This window comes from Cyprinodon variegatus, unplaced genomic scaffold (genome assembly GCF_000732505.1).
Source record: "Cyprinodon variegatus isolate N-32 unplaced genomic scaffold, C_variegatus-1.0 Scaffold91, whole genome shotgun sequence".
Lineage (NCBI taxonomy): Eukaryota > Metazoa > Chordata > Actinopteri > Cyprinodontiformes > Cyprinodontidae > Cyprinodon > Cyprinodon variegatus.
Window position 1 is genome coordinate 429,862 of NW_015150544.1, and position 21,758 is coordinate 451,619.

The 21,758-nt window shown below is 37.1% G+C and overlaps 1 protein-coding gene across 1 annotated transcript in view; it reads left to right on the forward strand.

Moving 5' to 3' along the window:
• The window catches only part of acp7 (acid phosphatase 7, tartrate resistant (putative)), a 21,543-nt gene extending 13,978 nt beyond the window's left edge, over window positions 1-7,565 (forward strand). The window contains exons 9-15 of the mRNA XM_015373765.1: window positions 1,984-2,098; window positions 2,254-2,367; window positions 2,665-2,731; window positions 4,766-4,833; window positions 4,910-4,981; window positions 5,337-5,474; window positions 5,588-7,565. Of these exons, the coding sequence (XP_015229251.1) occupies window positions 1,984-2,098; window positions 2,254-2,367; window positions 2,665-2,731; window positions 4,766-4,833; window positions 4,910-4,981; window positions 5,337-5,474; window positions 5,588-5,653 (640 nt within the window). The 3' untranslated portion in view covers window positions 5,654-7,565. The remainder of the gene's footprint in view (window positions 1-1,983; window positions 2,099-2,253; window positions 2,368-2,664; window positions 2,732-4,765; window positions 4,834-4,909; window positions 4,982-5,336; window positions 5,475-5,587) is intronic.
• The last annotated feature ends 14,193 nt before the right edge of the window (window positions 7,566-21,758 follow it).

The window sequence follows — 21,758 nt, forward strand, 5'->3', positions numbered from 1 at the left end:
CTTTTTTCTGTGCGGCCCGGTACCAAATGACCGACGGACCGGTAACAGTCTGCGGCCCGGTGGTTGGGGACCACTGGTATAGTGTTTTGTAATTAAGAAACATTAACCTTCCAGTACGGTCCTTACAGCTTACAGAGCTTATCTAGAAGTCCCAGATCTTTAGCAATATACTTGTTAGGTTGGGATATAGTGAGGTTTCTATGCTCCAGTCAGAGAAGAAATGACACTAAAGGTATATTTAGATATTTACATAAAAAAACGCACAGTAAGCAATGTTGGGTAAAAATTGTCTGTTTTGCAAAAAGTCAAAATATCTTAGAAACTTAGTGTTAAATAATAGTAACTATGCTTTTTTGATTTATGTCTTGTCAATGTTAGTTTTTTAGCTAAGTAAGCAACAGGTCTGCAAAGTAATAACCAAAAGTATGCTATGTTCTTGTTAGCTGCAATAGGAAAAAATAAAAGGAAGAGGAAATATATACACTGTTACCCAGTGTTGCACAGTGAAAGCTTAAATTATCTCTTTTAAAACTGACTTCAAAATGTTTTCTATCTTGCTAGTGTAATGTAAAAAAGATGCACTCTAACTTGGTCTAAGTGTGGAGAAATGTTGCTCTAATCATATACATGGGTCAAATTATGCACTATTAGTGCCTCCCCAAACTTTTACATAATTATTAACATATTCCTCAGAGCTGTATTGAATCAGGGTATGCTGTCAGTTTCACTTTCAGTTGAGGGTAATTATAATCCTTTGGTAAGTTCATTTTCATCAGCGACAAAAAGCAGTCGCATAATGTCCCATAGGAGAAAGTAATGGAATTTCTGGATATCACTGTTAATGTAAATGATACTTGTGTAGGAGTTGTGAAAATGCTGTAACATATGTAGGGTATACAGCCAGTAGCTTTAGCATCATTTTCTGACATGACCAAAAAACTTTTTTGGCAGCCTGGTTTGGCTAAGGATCAAATGATTTATGTTGAATATATAGGACTGCAAATACTGAGCAATAAAGTCCAAGGCAGACATCCACTAAAATAAGAAAGCCATAATAAACAGTCTAAACCTTAATTTTTTTGTCAGACTTACTAAATTTTAAATAATTGGTTAAATCATATTGATATGAGTTCTGGAAACCAGCATTTTCACATTTTGGACTAGGCACTTAACTCAGATCTTGAATATCTTGAATTTGGACTTAACTTGGGACTTGAAGATCTATGTAGAAAATATTCATGTTAATAAAGACTTGAGTGAAGATCTCACACTTTTTTCCAATTTCAAAAAAGAAATAATTTGTATTTCTGCAAAGGTCGGTTGATAGTTAATTTATTAATTCTTTATTAATGTCTTAAAAAAATCTGAAATATAAATATATCATCAATCCCAAGGCTTAAATTAGATTAAGTTAAGTCTGAAAATGGTATGTTTCCATTGTTTCATTTTTAATAATGAATTTGTTCTACTAATTTTACCTATGGAAGAAGAATTACATTGTTATTATACTATGATAAAACTTGAAGGACTACAATGGAAGACGAGAACATATTTTTAACTCTGATCCTAAACTGAATAACTGGATGTGTAGGCAATGAAAATCAAGATGATCTAGTACATTATTTGCTACCATTAATGGTTTTTAACTAGTAACATTTGGATTTAAAACATTAATCTTTTAATACTATACTTTTTTTCTTACATTTATTCATATTTCACTTAAAAAGTCCAAAAATTTATTATCTAAAACTTAAGAAATAAACCCAGAAATCCTTTGCTTTTCTCAGTTAGACTGTTCAGGATGTATTTGTCTGTAAACTGATCATTAGGCTGTTGTAGTCCCATATAGTGTCTTTGATTATCTCTTTGAGTGAAGGTAAATCCATGTGAAATTGAAATGAATTTTAAACTTTTGTCCAGATTTTACTCTCCATTGGTTTTCAACAGTGAATATCTGTTTTTTTTTTTCTTTTGTGTCTGCAGTTGGAACCTGGGCTCGGCACACATCATCTCCTTCTCCACAGAAGTTTATTTCTACCTCGAGTATGGGATGGATCTTATTTTCAAGCAGTACAATTGGCTGAAGGATGATCTGGAGGTTAGAAATAATCATTTTCCAATAAAAATTGAATTGTATGTTTTTTTGTTATGTAATTCTCTTAATCAAAAGTTTACTCGTCCACACTACCTTTAGACACAAACCTGCTTCCTTTTTTTTTACCCTTTTTTGATTTTTTGGGGATCCTGATATAGGAAGCTAACAAGCCAGAGAACAGAGCCAAGCGTCCATGGATCATCACCATGGGACACAGACCCATGTACTGCTCTGATGACGACCAGGATGACTGTACTAAGTATGACTCCTGGGTACGTTCAGTTGCTGGTCCCACAATGTTTTTTTTATGATAAACTGCTCTTTATCCTCACAGGTATTTCTTACATACTCTTCAAACTGACCAAGTCACACCACAATACCACAGTGCACTGACATTTGTGTTATCATTGTCATAATTTGGACCACATAGATTTTTCCCTCTAACTTGGCTTTCTTTGCATTTGGCACTATCTTTAGTAATGCTAGGAAGGAACCCCCTAAGTGCTACCAATAGAGCAGGTAAAGCTACAGGGATGATCACTTCATCTATGCTTTTTGGATATCTTCAGGTCAGAGTGGGACGGACGGATATCAAACCACCAGCTCCTGGTCTTGAGGATCTATTTTATCAATATGGTAAGTGCACAGTGTGACATTAGCTCTTTATTGTGCATCACTGTCGTGGTTGAAAGATTGATGTTTATTTCCTTTGTGCTAGAACGACACAGAAAAGCAGAGAGAAATGCTAAAATATGACACAATTTCACAATTTTGTAGGTACCTTTTTTAAGTTAAAGGGAAAAAATATTGTTTTAAGCAAATGGTGTTCAATTAAGCTTAAATGTTGCAAGAAAGGTGTTGGAAATACAAAAATCCCACTAGTCTTTGTATTGTATGTCTGTGTGCAATAAAAAAACATGGAGAACAGAAAGAGGAGAAAAGAAGATTTCAGAACCCAATTTGTGGAAAAAATATTAACAATGTCAAAGTTACAAGTCCACCCATAGAGATATTGAATTTGACCATGGTGCAAAATATAATCAGGTAGTTTAAAACTCATGCACATCAGTGAAAGGATTAAAAGTTGGAACCCAGTAGATTTTGGATTGTGGATAATCATTACTGGGGCAATGGCGGTGTAGAAGTTTATCCTGCAACTTGAGGGTTCTCTGTTCAAACCTCAGTTTAGTCTTTGAGCAAGACGCTTCACCCATATTACCTATTTATGGTGGTCCAATATGAGTGTGTGAATGTGTGTGCGTGAAGGAGTGCATGACTGAACGTAGTGCAGAGTGCTTTGAACTTGAAAGGTCCAAGCATTACAGGACATTTACAATGACTATGTACCACACCCAGCCAAGTTCCTAAGAAATATAAGCTGTCCAGGTTACAAGTCTACCTCTAAAGAGACCGTTTCAGAATCAGCCAAGAGGTCACAGCCTTGCCTATAACACAGATGGTTTCAGTGGTTAGTATTTATTGACATTTGAATATTAAACGTTATGGAAGGAGCACACTGCTGGTGCAGACATATAAAAAAAACTATTCTGGAGTTTGGCAGAATTTATGTGCAAGCATATGGGAAAATCTTTATAGAAATATGAAACTAAGATAGAGCTTTTTGTAAAGCACATCCTCCTACTGTTCACCCAAAAAATTCTAAATTGGGATTTTCTTCCAACTGATATTGTGATTGCAATTTTGTTTACATTTTCCTTTGCACTAACCACGAGTATGTGTTGTTTTACTTCGGGATTTTATTGTAGGTTACATTGAATGCTTGTTTAAACAGAGTCATTCATTGCAGGACTTTATGGACTTCTGTTTTGTGAAAACGTGAAAATGGAATCACACCTACAAAGAAAGGAACCAGTAGTGCCTACAATTTAAAATGGTGGAGATGAAACATTTTAGTGTCTTTTTGCTGCCTCTGGCACTTCGTGTTTGAACTGAACTGTTGGAAACTGGGTTTCTATCCTTTGCCATAGGTCCTCCTGGACAATGACCTCAGACATAAGTCAAAGAGCATCTGTAAATTAATGGAAACAAGGTGCTGAGTGATCTGCAATAAGTCTTGATATAGATCTTTAAAATTATGCTGGTAGAAGTTACCCTTAAAAAGAGTCTTGCATTAAATGATTTCAAATGAGGCTTCTGCTCTCTGCTTTTTTTGAGTTACTTAGACTTAGATTTTTTTTTATTTTGTCATTTTGTAAACACAATTGTATGCATTGTATGCTTTCTAGAATTTTTCATTTTATTATTTTGTCACTCCAATGCACCCTAAGTGAATACACATATGTATACACAAATGTGTAAAACCTTTCTAGGAAAAATACGTTTTGGAAAACATTATTAGGTGCCAACACTTTCAACCATGACTGTAATTGCTCTGCACAGCCTAAAAAAGTATCCAAAAGGGGGAAAAAATAAAGTCAGATTTTTAAAAGTTTGGACTGGGTGACGTTGTCGTTGAAAGATTTTCTCGCATTGCATTTCTTTCTTTTATTTAATTTTATGGACAGGGAAAGCTTTTGCTTATTGTCCAAAAATCCCTACGTGAAGTTAGCAGTGGGGTTCTAAAATGTGTTAAATCAATCTGCATTTCTGTTAAATGTTTATATATTTACATTTAATACCTGTTTAACTCTGACTTTCCATTTTTTCCAGGGGTAGATCTAGAGTTGTGGGCACATGAACACACCTATGAAAGACTCTGGCCTGTCTATGGGGACAAGGTCAGTTCCTTAAATATTCCAGTTCTCATACTAATGTTATCGTGATTTTCAACACAATATTCATTATTCATTGTAGGTGTACAATGGAAGCAAAGAGCAGCCCTATGTAAACCCAAAGGCTCCAGTACATATAATCACAGGCTCTGCTGTAAGTACTTTCACATTACTGCATCATTGTGAACATTTTCCATGCAGATCAATTTTTTAATGTAAACAAAAACACTGTCATGTATTGTACACAGTTCTGTATGTGCAGCTGCTGGTCTGCCACAAAAGTTTAGAACCAGCTGTTTCTCTTGGTGAGTGTTTTCTGATGTGGTGGAGAGCCGCGCCGGGCACACTTTGTCAACCAGCCACAGAGGGAATAGTCATCAGCATATCAAGATGCTGCCAGACCAACACTGAGGCACAGCCACAAGTTAAACAGGGCTTTTAGGAAGGCGTTTCAAAAAAGCGTGAATCTCTCATCTTAGTCAATTTAAGCATTGCTGGATCTTCCACAGGGCTGCAGAGAGAGGACTGACAGGTTCAATCCAAACCCAAAGGAGTGGAGCGCTTTCCGCAGCACTGATTATGGGTACAGCCGCATGCAAGTGGTTAACGCCACCCACATTTATTTGGAGCAGGTCTCCGATGACCAGGTGAGCACACGTGGAACAACATGTGCACCAGCATGGCAAAAGTAAAAGATTGCGTTTTATGAAGGAACACTTTTCCATAAATAATAAAAGAAACCATCTCGTTTTTTTTCCAGTATGGTAAAGTGATCGACAGCACATGGGTGGTGAAAGAAAAACATGGTTTCTCTTCCTGGCTGTAAGGAATGTCCGTAAAGATGATTTTCAACTGAACAAATTTTTAGGTTCATCCAAAATACAATCTCCATATGAGAATCTACTGTAAATGTATTATTCCAACCATGTACTCAATATTTATAATAATTGTAGACAGTCTAGCAAACCTTGCAAGCACAAAGAGCCATTCCTTTCAGAGGTAATAGTCTTCTTTAAAAATCTGTAAACAGTTTAACTGCTAGATGGAGTCTTTTCAGGCTGATCAAGATTACAGAACTCTGTGTTGATGTCCATCTTTGTGGCCATCAGAATCTGAGACAAATTAATGTCTGTTTCTGCCTTAAATTGCAGTTATATAACTCAGGGATGCTTGTGGCTGCGCCCATGCAGAGACTGCATGGCAGCAAGTTGTATTGATTTATAGTAAGACTTAGCAGATTCTTATCAATGCTGGAATACAACCACAATAGATCTACACACGTTTTCAGATTGTGATCTCTTCATTAGTGCCAGAGTACAAACAACTTTCTGCAAAACTGTGTTGACACAGCATAGCATACACACAAAACCACTGATCTGTTATAATAAACTTTGGTTAACATACATCATAATAACTGGACGTTTTTAGCTAAAGCACATGCTGTATGATATAAGTCTGTACTGTAATTTCAACCGCAAAATAACAGAGCACAAAGCACAATTTTTCACCTAAATGATGGAACAAAACATGAAAACTTACAGCAGCTTGCACAAAGTGTCAAAACAACTTCAGAAGCTCTACATTCTTGTAGAAAATACACACGGGGCCGAGGACCGGAGCTATGTCTGTAACTAACCACAGATTTGTTGAACTTTCCTCTGATGTTAACATCCTGCAGTGCAGCGGTCTGGACAGAGAGAAAGACACAAGTAATCACACCTCATATTGAAAGATTTCTGCTGTGTGTGCCCAGTGTATGATTATACAAGTGTTTTTGCAGACAAAAACCTGCCTTTATGTGTACCTAACCTCTGCCCTATGCCTGCTTAATATTGTTGTACCACAGCGGGCGAGAGCCAAAGGAACAAAAGGCTGCACAGGCCAAATAGGAGCTGAAGATGGTTTTATGTCCCATACAGGGTTTTCCATGTGGGCCAAAAAGTTAAACTTGTGTCTCTACTTGACCCATAGGACCTCGTCTCATGCTTTTTACTTTCCTTTACATGGCTTATGGCAAAACTCAAAACAGGAGCTATAATAGCTTTATTTAGACACTGGCTTTATTGCTTCACCATTCAACCAGATGTGTGGAATGCATTACTCCACCTGAGCTGCAGAACTCTGCTAATGGAAGGCAATGTCCTGGTAGGCTGGGAGGTCTTCCATACCCTTAGTATTCTTGCATGATGGATTGAGAAATCTCCATCAAATGGTGAGGTATCTTTTTATAAGCTAGCCATGTTTTAAATGTCTCAATATTCCAGAAATGCATTTCTTATTAATGTTATCTACTGTAGCAAACATCTCAGATCTTCACAGATTAGCTGTATTAATGCTGAGATTAAATTACAGACAGATAGCATCAGTTTAAGGATAATACAAAAACTACTGGAGAGTAGTTACTATAGAAAGTGCAAGTGTTTAAAAACCATGCTGTGCATATTTCTCATCATGACATTCTTTCTGCATGCAAAGCAGGGCTAGAAGACCAAGTACTGCAGTTGCTTGAACTTTACTCTGTCTGGTGCAAATCTGTGCTTTTTTTGTGACACTTGCATGTCCCATCTGTGGATGTGCCTTCTTCAGCTTGCTCTATCAATCAAAAACAAACTTAGCTTTGTTTATAACCAATATAATTGGTTATAATGATCTCTTGAATCTGATTGGATTGCTCTGAAATCAACTGGTTTGATTTAAGCTAATTTTGACTGTGTAACTTCAAATAAATTGGACATGAAAAGGGACTGGAAACGACTTGTGTTGTCATTTAACCCTCATTCATTTTAAACATACTTTCTTGTAATGATGCAGATAGTTTAGTGTGTTTTACACACCATTTAGAGGTCAAAGAGCTGGAATATTTGCAATTTAATGACTCAGGAAAACTAGCTCCTCATTGACTTTTTGATTATTATTTTTTTTAGTTTTGTCCTTTATGCAGCAAAAATTCACCACCAGCTTATTTCTGAATAAAAATAGATGTCTCATTTTTTCAACTAAAAGTCTTGAAACTTCTGAGTGCGACTTTTCATATTTTCCTAAATGTACTTCCTGCGGTTTACCAACATTATTTTTGTATTAGCAAAGTTCTAAAGTTTTGCTATTGCACAGAATGGACAAACTGTCCCAGAGTACACCAGAGGCTTCTGTGTGGTATTTCTCTCCATGGGTGATCAAGAGGCGGCACTTGATCCCAGTGTTAACCTAAGAACACTGGGGACGTATGTGATGTATTAGAGCCGCCAGATGCTGGATCTTGGGGATATTTAATCAATCCAAGAAGCTCAGTGCTTTTCCAGAAGCAAAGCACGACTATTAAGAAGCCTCAGACCACCAAGACAAAACAACCAAGTACAGTCTGCCCCGGCACGTCGCTCCACATTCTTACCATAATTCCACTCTCAACATCAACACTGCTGTGACTTCCAGAGCCTCACAACACAGCGTCAACAGAAACAGCATGTTTTGGTATATTGCCTATGTTTAGTTATCTTGCTTATACAAACCGTGAGGTGGGAGGAATTGAACACATTCTCCTGAAAAAGAAATGTAAATTAAAACAGATCAGATGGAAATTTTTCTTTTTTATTTGTAGAATTTCTGGACTCACAGGAGTCCAGGCCGTCTACATTGAGATAACACTGAATGGAAATTTGAGGGATCCTCTGTGATAAACCTCTTTTAGCGATCCAGACAGTATGTGTTCTGTCTCCATAGAGCGCATGAGTGTGTGAAATATGTCAGCATAACACAGAGACATGCCTGCAGGGAAAATGTAAACAGTGAGTTGATTTTTGTGGACGAAATGGATTAAGGTCAACTGTTGATTTCTGCAGAGATTTTGTCCAACAATCTTTTATGTTTTTTTCCAACTGTTTTATTGTTTCTTATATTAAACATTGCAGCCCAGGTATGACCTGTGTGAGCTTGAAGTAGGATGTTACCTAATCTACTGGGCCATCCACCTATTTAAAAAAAATAAACAGTCTGTGGAGACTTAGGTTCCGAAATCTGAAATAAAGCATAGCTATGTTCTTCTAACAGAGTAGTGAAAGTAGAGAAGATGCTCATTAGCACTGTTAGTGTGCTCACATTCAAATCTAGCCTACATTTTTTTTAATTTAGATCTGTTCTTATATTACGGTTCTATATGTCACTCAGTAAAGATAACTTTTATAAATATGTATCTGAGCAATTCTAATGTGTATAGGATGAGGCTAAAGAAATCAAATAAAGACAAATAAAGGTTCATTTTAATACAACAATGTTGACCTACTGATAATGTACCATCCCGGCAGTGATGGCTGCTCTTTTTGCACGTGTTAGTGCAGCATGACATGGAGAAACTTATCTTTACAGTACTCAATAGGTTCTACATGGGACTATTGAGCCAGGCCAGTGTGCTAGCTAAACAAGCTCAGTGATACCATGCTTATTAAAGCAGGACTGTTTGAACAAGTGAAAATTTCTGGTGGAGGATGAAGCTATCGCCCCCCTATAGCTTCATAGGACTGAGAAGTGGGAAGTTTGCTGCCGTGACTGGCTTTTGCCCCTTTTCCTTTGGCTCCACTTGGCCTGGCTCTACTGCACTCCACCAATTCCTATGTTTCCATTACTGCTTTTTCAGTTCTGGTACTAGCTTCTTTTGGCTCTATTAAGCTTTAATTGTAAATACAGTAACAATACTGAAGAAACAGTAAAGGAAATGTTTGAATATGTTCTGAGTGGAGCAGAGGTTGGCCAACTTGAGCTGTAGGAGAGGGGACATTTGATTGGATATGGTGTCCTTCATCTCAGCCTCCGGACTGCATCACCTTCTATTTCTGCAGTAAGATGCGAAACATAAGGCAACTGCAAGGTTGAGGGTCAGAGTCCAGGCTCCTTTTGTCACATGTTGATGTGTCCCAGGGCAAAGCACAGGCCCTCAAGTGTCCTATTGATATGCTTTAGGATATACATATGGACTGGGTAAATGTGGCCATGATTTAAGCATTTAATGTGATCAGTATGCGTAGAAAACGCATAATTTCTGTCCGTTCACTTTTTATTCCCATCTTACTTATCTTACTTATTTACTGATCTAAGTAAAGTACTTTGGAGCAGAGTGCAACAGATCTTATTTTTTCTGTTCATAAGGAGAGTTATTGGATCTTTACATATGACGATAAAAGAATATGAGACTGCTATCAAGGTGTGTCAAATTAAGTATTTTATACTGGGCCACATTAAAATCATCAAGTCTTTGAAAGGACAGGTGGAGCACTACAGATAAAACATTTGATTTCATCATTTCAAATTCAAACCTCGCACTGCTCTGATATTATAACTTGATTTCACATTTTTTTTTCCGGTTTTGTTTTTTTGCACACTTTAATAGAACATGTGGCTCTACTTTATGACATGACTTGCCTTTTTTGGCTATGAGGGCCTATCAAAAAGCTGTGACCAGTAGATTTGGCCCACAGTCCTCAAGTTTGACTCATATCCCCTAGCATATATACACTTGCTTACAAAACAGCTGCACATACTTTAAGCTGATTCATAGTGAAAAGTGAATTCTACTTTTCAGATCTCAATAAAACTGCTAATTCTCGCAATTGCAATGATAAAAACATCTGAACATTATGTAACACTAAAAAACAACAAAGAAAGGAATATTTCAAATACCTCATTAGTAATGCAATTGGAGATAGTTATTCACTTGATATTTCTTTCAACAGTACTCTGGTAAATCAAACAAAATAAATTGGTTTCTACCAAACCATTGTCAGAAAACAATCCCCTGCTGATCATTTGCAGATGGTAAAGTTTTAAAGAACTGCTGAACAAAAGCTCACAGACTCAACACAGAGCTTCCAATCCCCAGTAGCCTTGTCTCCACATCCATCAATCCTAAAGATTAATGCAGTAACTTCTTCGGTAGCTCTCAGAATAACTGCAAGCTTAGCAAAGCAATAACTCTAGTAATTAGGAGGCCCATCGCCTAAATCCTCCAACTCACCAGTGACAGGGATTACATTCTAATTGTCTCATTTGCGAGCCATGCGTCTTTCCCTCTATGTCTGCAGGGGATGCTACACCTTTTTTTTTTTCTTTTTACCCTGGTGCAGACGGCAGCGGGTCAAATAGTTGAGCGAATCACAAGTAGGGAGGAAGATGGGGGCTGGTTTACTAAATCATCTGCTGATGATAAGCAGTCACCTGCAGAAGAAAATTCAATCCAAGGACGCCAAGCTTTCCAGCCTTTCAAAACAATCTGATTGAGGAGCCTGTTCTCTTATTTAAGATGTTTTTTCCCAATAGATTAGCAATGTAACATACTAATTTAACTTTGTTAAATGACAAAATTATTTTAGTTTATTTTTCATTTGAAGCCAACAACCATAATCAATTTCCATTTGCCTTTCACAAAACCAAAAGGATTTGCCAACTCTTGTGCTTGCTGACCAGGCTAGATCATTTAAACCAGGCATCCACAAAGTCGGTCCTCGAGGGCCGCTGCCCTGCAGGTTTTAGAGGTTTCTCTGCTTTAGCACAGCTGATTCTGATAAATGCAGTTCAGCAAAAGCCTGTTAATCAACTATCAATGTAAATCAGCTTTGCTGGAGCAGGGAAACCTCTAAAACCTGCAGGACAGCGGCCCTCGAGGGCCGACTTCGGGGATGCCTGATTTAAACAATAGAAGAGGTCTATATATTAGGAAGTAACATTTTATTTTACTACTGCTGGTATGACTGAAATATGAGCTCAGCAACTGTTTTAGGTTTTGAGGTCACAGCCGGTTTCACCCCTCTAACGTTCCAAGCTGAATTTCTGACTTTAATTGACATTTATTTAGCTTTCCTGAACATGGAAACTTGATATAAAAAACCTAAATGCAAAGACGCATATGGTAGACCCAGACGTGTCAAGTAACTAAGTATACTTATGTTCTCTGCTAGTTTTGCTCAGAATCTGTTCTTGAACAAAAACATCCTTTTTTCTTACTTTTTCCAAATTAAATTATGAAAATCAAGATATCCTCCAGACATTTCCCCTTTATTAGAATTATAAAACATATTTAAATTTACATGATGATTGTTTCAAGCTCTATTTCAATTACAATGATGGTTCAACTTTAATATATACATAATGTACATACCAAACCCCTAAAAGTATTCATCTGCTTAATCTGGACTTCTTGTCTTTTAATTTAGAACAAAACTACTTTGATTCATTGCTTTTTTTTTTTCTTCCAACTTAGATAAAAGATAAAATGAATCAATTTCCTTTGCATCTAGAACTATTTATACACAAATGTAGTTATTGAAGGTTTTTTAGTATTGTTTATGCTAAAAAATTCATCATACTTTAGAACTTGAGTTCAACATAGAACCTGTACTATGTTGGTAGTTTTGATATCTCTGCATAGTGGTCAGACGCTCCTGGTTCGGGCCTTAACTCGTTGACTTTTAGCACATGCTTTCTGTGAAATAATAATCCTCTATAGTTATGACAAATAGCACAGAAGGGCTTTATACTTCCACAGTTTGGAATCACTTAAGAAATCCCATTATCCAGTTTGGTGTAACGAACAAGGTCCATTTAGCTTGTCCTGTCTCCTGAATGACTGCATGCCAGGCTCTCAGTCTGTCTTATTTAATTTTGAAAAGAGCTATGTTTTTACACTTGGTTCCAAGAGTAAGTGAGAGCTTTTAGCTGCTAAGAGTTTTGCTGACAGTATAATGTACTTGTTGAACTTTTATTCTCTCTTAGAGTAGTACTTATTGTGGGGCTTTGACTGCCATTGCTAAAATAAACCAACAAATATTCCTTTATAGTCTCACAGTAGGGAAATGTGTCTTCGGCGTTTAACAAGTATATTAAGGAGCAAGGGCCTGCCTTATAGAGAAGCAACCAGGGTGCATTCTGAGGTTGTCTTGTTCAGGGAGCCACAAAGAGTTTCAAACCAGCGATCTTGTGGCCTGTTCTAGAGGCAACGCCTTGCTGTCTACTACTAGAGCAACACTGCCCCTCTTGCCGACAAAGAGATCTTCCCTTTATCGTTTAAAAAGCTTTAAGTATGTGCAAGGAAAAGTTTGACTGCAAAGTAGGCCTATATAAAATCTATATCTGACACAGACTTATAAAAAACAATTTATCAAGTGATCATTGTAAACAAACAAACATATGAAGTGGGTGTTGCAAAAGACATTTTATACCATGATGGTCTCCGTATTGTTGGAGGAAGAGAAGTAGTGGAGTGCACTCTGACTATTAGATTTCACTCAAAATTATACACTATAGGTTTAAGTACTTACATTAACCCCTAGAACCCTACGGACCCACCGGTGGGTCCAGCTGCTACGTGACCTCGTAATTTTAACAAACCCCCAGTATTGATGTAAAAAACACATTTGGCACAGTTTGGTGACATTTTTGGATAAATGTGCTAAAATGACCCCTCCGCCTAAGAAATTTCTCACTAATACCATTCTAAAATAAATATGATTCATCTGATTGAGTCCAAATTTGGTATATTTTTACACAACATTTAGATTTTAAATTCTGTACTACTTTTTTGTGCTATAAATAATATTTTGCTAGTGTTTTGCAATTTTTTTACTTCAAAGAAAATGTTGGCGAGGTTCAAAAAATGCAAAATATTTTGTATTTTGTCCCTAATATTTCAAGCAGGGTCAAAGCTACAATGGTGCTGACACCAGAAAACCATTCTATGACATCTTACCTTTACAGAGGTACCAAAAGTTTCTTCTTAAATCTAATAGCTGTGAGGCTATAAGGGATTTACTTTTGTGTGTTTTTGTCAGGCAGAAATTTATTTATACCCCCTGAGGGTGTAAGAGGTTAAATATGTGCATTTTGTGCAGCTTCTTTGACCCAGGTTAGTGGCATATATGTTTGTAGCTCACTAAAGGGCAAAAAAAAGAAATGACACCATATTTTTCAGTCCTCAAAGGCAGATTTTGGGCTGTATAATCGATCATCTGGGGGTAAAGGTATCCAGTGTTGTTTTTAAAAGATCATACAGGGGTCTTTTACTGACTGTAGGGTTGTTCTTCCATGTTTATGAAAAACACAGTGATCCAATTCTATGGGTAAATCCTCGATGTGCCGTAGAAGACAAAAAAAAAACATCCTCATTCTTTGGATGTGCTCTGAGGTACTGGCTACAAACCCAGATGGTCTAAATCATGGCTTACAAAGCATTCTGAGAATCTGTGCAACAGGTGGTTTTACTATAAGAAGACACTGATGTTTTGAATGGAGTACATGATGCTTCTGGACACAGACAGACAGGTATGTCCCCTGTCTAGAGAGGTCAGGAAACATTATATCTTCATATGTAGATCATGCTAGTCAATATTGCTCGACACAAATGATTTAAAAGGACAGTCTTGCAAACATTTGTCAGAATGTTACTCTATGTACAAAAAGAGCCACTGCAGTGTTGTATAAAAAAAATCATTAACTTTTCAAACTTTAAACTCTTAACATGCAGAGATAATTCATAAAGCCTGTTTTTGGGAGGATATATTATTTTGAATTGATTTATGATTTTGGTTTAGGTTTTGAACATGCTCCCAGCATTACTGAAATGTAGGTATTTATATGTATGGGTATTTTTATTTGTTTGTTTTTTTAATTAGGGAATCAACCTGTTAACAACTAACTCTGATGAAGTTTGGAAAAGCCAAAAAAATAAATGTTAAAGATTGTTGTTTTCATGACTGCATTAGTTACTGCTCTGTTTAGATTTAAAACAGTGATTGGTTTAAATGATTTTGTCCAGTCAGGCATTACAGTTGTAGTATCTATTATAATACTTATTCTACAAGACATCTGTATACAGTAAAACTGGTTAGTCAAAATAATCTGTGGTGCTTTTTTAAACTTTTAAAACACATAATCATCTATTTAATGGCACAAAACAAGCTGATAAAAATAAGTACTTTTTAGATTTTGCATATTGCATGTGTTTTTATTTGGTCAAAATAGAGCTATGATTACACTAACAGTTGTTCGATATTAGTTTAGCAGAAAAAGCTTTTTGGAAACATCAATAGGAGGAATTTGGTACCAACCAGAAAACCTTAATAGGTACTTCTTTCATTTTTCTTGACAACTGCAGACAGCACACAACATTCCTCTTTGGTAATAGCAGAAACTGTTTAACATAGCAGCCAAGAAAGATAACATGAACATAAACTTTACTGTTTACTCTGTCTGTCTTACAGTACGTCTTTTTGACCACCCATTAAATGGACTGAGGCACGAATTTCACCAGAAAGAAGCAAATCATCTCATGGCTGCAGCTGGTTTTATGTGGGCACCGGCTGTCAGACTGTCTTGTTTAAACAGATCCAGGCAGAAAGACGTAATGACCATGCTGACAGCTGCCATACTAGATGAATACTGATGGCTGGTTTGTTGTGTGGCTTGGAGTCCCAGAGCTGCAGAGAAAGGAAGGGGATGTTGTGGTTCGCCATCTCTTTAAGCTTTAAATAAAAAATCATGAGGCTCATTTTGAAGCGTGACGTCAATATTTGCCCCCCGCCCCCAACAGAATATAGGCAGTTGTGTGACAGCCTGTTTTTCTTACCAATTTCAATGTGTTCTATTGTCACCTCAATTAAATATCCTCATGAGGACAAAGAACAGCTCACACCTAGAGCTCGGCCTGACACTGAGTCAGATAGTGGAAGGTTTAGACTCCACTCGGAATAAATTACATATAATTTGAACAAAATTTTGCTGATATGATTGATTCCCAAATGGTCTGTGAGCTAATAACACGTGCTTAAAGCGTGACTAGGATTATATATGCGTGAATAGACAAAGAGATGTTACATAATTTCAAGGAAACAGATCCTGGTTGGAATTTTTTTTCTTAAGAGCTAAAACAGCTGTCTAATTTTTAAAGCAAACAAAAAAGTCATGCCTTTCAAATAACTTATTCAATATTGAGAGCTGGGCAATTTTCTTTTTCTTTACCATAGATTTAATAGAAATTACTGTATGGGAACTTATTTTTCCCCTGTAAATGTTTTTACCTGCTCTTTTAGTATTTTCACTGACTTTATTTCAGTGGTTCCAACTTAACCCTGTAGAAGTGAGGTCATATCTTTTTAATGTTGTCAACTCATAGAGTCTCTTCTGATTGAGGTTTGTTTGCTTTTGCTAGTTTAGATAAAGGCAAAGAAAAGATGAGGATCCAAAAAGGCAATAATCTGTGGATTCCACATGGCTAAACTGAGCTGATTTCAATCAGCTATTACATCAAACTCTTCATCACTTTTCTATACATTCTCAATCTTTGGAGGTTTACAAGGATTCTACACATCTACACTTTTTAATAGGCAAAAGGTAGGGTACACCACAGACATGTCATCAGTTCACCATAGTACAACACAAACACAGGGCAGACACATATTTACCTAAGCATTTTCACTTACAGTGCATGACAAAAAAATGCTCTGGCTTTCTAAAATATTTAATGTTATTACAGCAAACTTCACTACTTTTCAACGAGAAAAAATAAACTTGGAGAAAGTAGTTTATAATTGCAAAGCGGGAAGTAAATATGTTCATTTTAATAATCTTTACAAATATACAGTAGGTCTGAAACGTGTAGCATTGATTCAGTGCAACCAAAAAAAACGAGTGGTGTTTGATTGAAATGCATTGTCCACAACTCAGGTAAATGAATCAACAGAGGATAAACTATTAGCTGTACACTGCACATATCATACCATTATGGAACAGCAGAAAAAATATTGCAGTAAATGTTATTTATTTATAGTCCCACAATGGGGAAGTTCCCTCTCTGCTTTTAACCCATCCCCTTGGGGAGCAGTGGGCTGACACTGTTTGCGTCCGGGGAGCAGTGTGGGGATAAGGGTCTTGGTCAGGGACCCAGAGGGCAGTCCGAGGGAGTGATTGGGACTTGAACTCAGAGCCTCCAGGACCCAAGTGCAATGCACTAAACACTAGGCCACCATTTCCCCATGGTAATAAGAGGACCTCATTATAAAATATGTGGAGGAAATAGGAAAAGGATTCTCTGCTCAAATAAGAGAGATAAGAGGTCAAAGTGTAAAATGTGATCAATCCATTTTCCATCTTTCTTATTCCAAGCGGGGTCACGAGGGCTGCTGGTGCCCAGCTGGCTACGGGCGAGAGGCATGGTACACCCTGGACATGTCGCCACTCCATTGCAGGGCGTGTTAGAGGTGATTTTAAACTAAAACCATGCATCTACCAGAATGCACCATCATCATTATGAAAAATGGTAGTGGCAGCATATTGCTGTACTGGTGATTTTCCTTCCCTAAATAACTATATAGTACATAGAAATACTTTTATCATTACTCTAAAGGGGCTGGAAGTACAATAATATCCCTGTGCGCATTGAGTAAACAGTAAAAATGATGGAGCTTTATGTCTGAAGCTATGCAGTGGAGTGAGTCAGTAAAGTCAATTTTAGGTGGAAAAAAATATTTGATCGCGAGAAAGATACAAAAACTTAATATAAAGTGAATATTGGTTTTCTCTAAAGCTGTTGAAGTATTCAGATTTCACTACCGAGTTAAAGAAATGCAGGAAAGCCTTTCTTAGGCTCTTGGTTGTAATGACGGAAATTTTAATACTTTATTTAATGTGTATGATATTTGCCACCGTTCAAGTTTCCATTTCGATAATACAGTATAAACTGCTGGCAGGTGCCTCACAACCAATTTCATGTCTGCTGCTTTGCTGATCATGCCAGATGTAAAAAGTCTTTTGAGGCTAAAAAAAAGGACTAAGGCCTCGTCACATCACTATATGGCAGGATAAACCTGCCATATATTGTTTTATTTGAAGATGAATAAATGTTTTTGTGTTTTTCTTCTAGTCAAAGCATATAAGTAGGATCCTTTAACTTTATCAATATAAAGGAGCTGAAAAGTTATTAAAGTTTTTCAAAAATTGTCTACTGTCTTATCAGTTAAATAATTTTAATATTGTTTTCCAAAGTGAGATAAGAGGAAAAGGATAAAATCATAGATTTAAGAGAGAACTTCGGGCAGAAATGTAAGGTTCCCAAGTCCCAAACCCGAATCTATCCTCAGCATTTCAGCTTTCTGAATAACAAGATTAAATACTTTAAAGGGAAGTTCAAGCTCTGCTTCTGTTTGTGAACAAGGCAAGGCTTCAAAGAAAGGCCCAAATGAAATTGTTCCATTCTGTTTTGAAAACCTGTTTTGTTTTATCTCTAGGGTCAGTGAGCTTTGGTCCCAGACTCAACAGTCTGCACCACTATGATCCCCACTTTAATAAGAAGCCTTCAAGTGGGACGTTTTAATAATACTATGACTGGCTCTAGGTCTGGGCATCTGCTTACAGTAGAGGAAGAAGGGGACTGATTTAACCAGCTGCCTTTCAGCATCAAAGTTATTCATCATGTGGAATGCACATGATGGACGTAGATGGAAGCTGCAACATCAGGCAGCATCACATATAAAGAAGTTTAAACCCACTGAGGACAGAGTAAAAAGGCAGCTCAATGTTCTCATATCCCTTCAATGTCTAAATTTAGCTTGGAGAGTCCCAGCTTGAAACTGGCACAAAGTCAGCCATAGGTTTAGTGTTAAGGTGAAATATTCCCCGTGTGTTTAGCTTTGTTCTTCCTCTCTTTGCTCTGCGGATCCTCATAATCTGTCTCTGTGGTATGTAAACTATCACACAGTGAGCTTTTTTTTTTACTCCTTCTTCTATAAATGCACGTTCATCACATTCAGACATAGAGACCTTAAATCGCTTTGATCTAACTGTCCCATCTTCAGTTAGCGCTGAGAACAGACCGTACCCCGAGGAGAAAACATTTGCAAACTTTTTTGACTTCAAACAGAGTCAACTGTCCCACCGGGGATAAGTCACTTCTGACTTAACGAGTGTGTGGGCTCGTCAGCTTACAAGTCTGTCAAGGCTACAGATGCAAAGCAGCCAGTGGCTCGGATTGCAGCCATTTCAACGGCTGTGATTGATCCAAACACAAGTCACTCAGTCACCAGGCCCAGTTCAGTGATTCAGAGCTTTGGCCTGCATGATTCAAGGATTTTTTTTTTCCCCCTCTGGCCCCTTATGTCCTCTTTTGACTCCCACTGTCCTTCATGGACTTGGACTTGCCATTTGACCAGCAGCCAACTTGGAAGCTCTTACTTAAAAGGTCAGCTGCAGGACTGTATACAGGATTTCTGCATAGCAACAGTCTGTAGACTCACTGTCCAGAATAAGTGTAAAACAAAAGAGGCCTTTAGAAATAAAGTAGTTCAGAATTCTAAAAACTGAGTAATTGCTTGACAATTATTTAACAATCTCACATGCCGTTAATCAACAGGGTACAAAGAATTAATCACTCATTTATATGAAAAACTCTGTCCGTTCTGATGAGAATCAGCATGTGCAGATTATTTCCTTTGGAAAGTGAAGAATTGGCTCTTTCATGAGGTGTCAGACAAAAAAAGACTTGAAATTCTTGCAGATTCGTCCAACATAAAAAGAAAAAAAGATCCACGAGTTGGCAGTTCCAGCTGAAGTATCACACGGCACATGAGCCCAAGTGGGTGGGATCTTAGTCGGGTGTTAAAGAGGACCAGATGATGGGACAAAGGTGTTTTCAGTAACTAGGTTTCCGATGGCCCCTTTTTCTGGGAAAGATGGGTTGAGATGAAGGGGAGCTGCAGATGTTGGGACTTTTTTCTGCTGCCATAAAAATTTTATTTGTTTTTGTCTCAATTCACAATAAACACAAGCTGATGGTGACTCTTCAGCTTAAGTTTGATATATACTAACCTTTCTGGATTTGCCAACTCATTGTGTTTTTAACGAGGTGCAAACTGGTCCCCTATTCTGTATGAGATGCAGTTGCAATGCAATGACCTCAGAGTCCGGAAACCTAGGAGTTATTTCTGAGTTTCCAGTGAGGCAAATTCGGTCCCAAGTGTCTATAAAAAAGCTTTTTTGTGTTTCTTACCTCATAACCTTCAAACTTATTTCTCATTTTCCCCATTTTCTTTGATAACTATAATGTAAAAATAAAATAAAAGCAGTCCCTTGTTGAATTAGAGGGAAAATTACTCTGGCCTTTTTACAGAGGCATGGTGTAGCTTAGGCCTGGAAGCTAAACTGTACAGTGAAGCACAGAAAATAATATTTTAATTCTGAACCAGAACAGCCCCATTGTACACCTTAGCTGTCAGTTACAACCCAACACGCAACTATTTATCAGCTGTTCTTGATAAGGACCTAAGTCCAGAGAACCTGCAAGTCTGACATTACCCATGGAAATATTTATTTGGATCAAATTAAATATTTCCATGGGTAATTTTAGACTTATGTGTGAGAATAATATCTTGAAATGTCTTGTCATCCATCCTACTATCCAAAAGAATGTACATATACTCATCATTGCTGTCCCTCTGGTCCTGTTTCTCTTGCTCATTAGAAAATCATAGTTTTAGAGAGAAGGGTGTACAATCTTTGGTTTTGTTTTTAGCAGATGTTTGCAGATGATAAGATTATATTGATGTATTCAGAACAAACTTTCATTGCGCACTGGTATTGTTCAGTTTTTCTAAAGGTTGCAGTAAGTTGGGTCGGCTCTGCTATGTCTAACACCAGGGCACTGCAAAAAAGGTTCAGACTCAAGCAGAACAGCTTAAGTATGTTTGGGTTTTGTTTATAAATGAAGGCAGCATATATTGCGCGGGAGATAGATCAACACATCAGAAAGGGTTTACCAGAGTGAAAGAATTCCCAAAAACAAAATCCCAAGGAATGGAAAACAAAAAAAAAACAAAAAAGTCCTTTCATCTAAATAACCTGAAATAGTAGTTTAAAAGTAAAAGATGGAAACGCATTGATGCCTAAATGCAGTAGAAAGATGGTTGAATTGTTGAAATAAGCCAAACACATCTGACTTTTTGGATAGAACCTACAGTATGCATTTAATAAGTCAGTTTAAACATATCTAACCTGGGTTTAAGTAAAAAACTTCCAAAAGGGAATGTCGATTATTGCTTCATGCTCAGTTTGCTGGTTACCTTAGATAATTTATCCAATTCAAATAATAAAGAAAATTTAATGTATCACTTAACTAGCATCTGCTGAAATATATGTACTTGACCATACTTGTATGATTTAATTACTTTAACTTTTCTTTCTTCTTTTCTTATACATATATATATATATACGTATATATATATACGTAAATATATATATACGTATATATATACGTAAAAAAAAAATATATGTATGCAGCAGGTAAAAAAAACAACAGATAAGCAAGATATGCTACTTTGCAGAAGCCAAATGATTTCCAGTAGTAAATAATAGCAACATGAAGATATTTCTATTTATTCTTTAAGCCAAAATGCATGTAAGTCTCTCAACCGGTTATTTTCTAAACCTTGAACTTCTCAGGAAAAAGAGCTCCAAAGGCTTCTTTTTTATCCCACATTAAAGACGCTACCTGGAAAACCATATCAACCTGGTGAAATAAAGAAGAGAGATCCTCCTATCCCTCTGGCCAAGAATTTCAATTTTTTTTCCCCCCACGCCTTGTGGATAAACAATGAAAAGAGTGGACTGACTGTAGGTGTTAACAGACCCAGCTCTCATCTCCAACGCCTTTAATGCTTCGTCCAAACAGAAGGGACAGGAGATTCCATGGCGACTCCTCAAAATAAGCAACATTCTGCGCGGCACCTCCCTTTTTTTAGCAAAACACAGTGAGGCGCGGACCCGCCTGTCTGTTCCTGCCAGTGAAATGGTGAAAATTAAACACGATGGTTTAAACATTTAATAACAGAATTCACTCATCTGAAATAAACAGTTCAGGATAAAACAGAGAACTTCCTGTTGTACTTTTAATTCCTTTTTTTTTCACA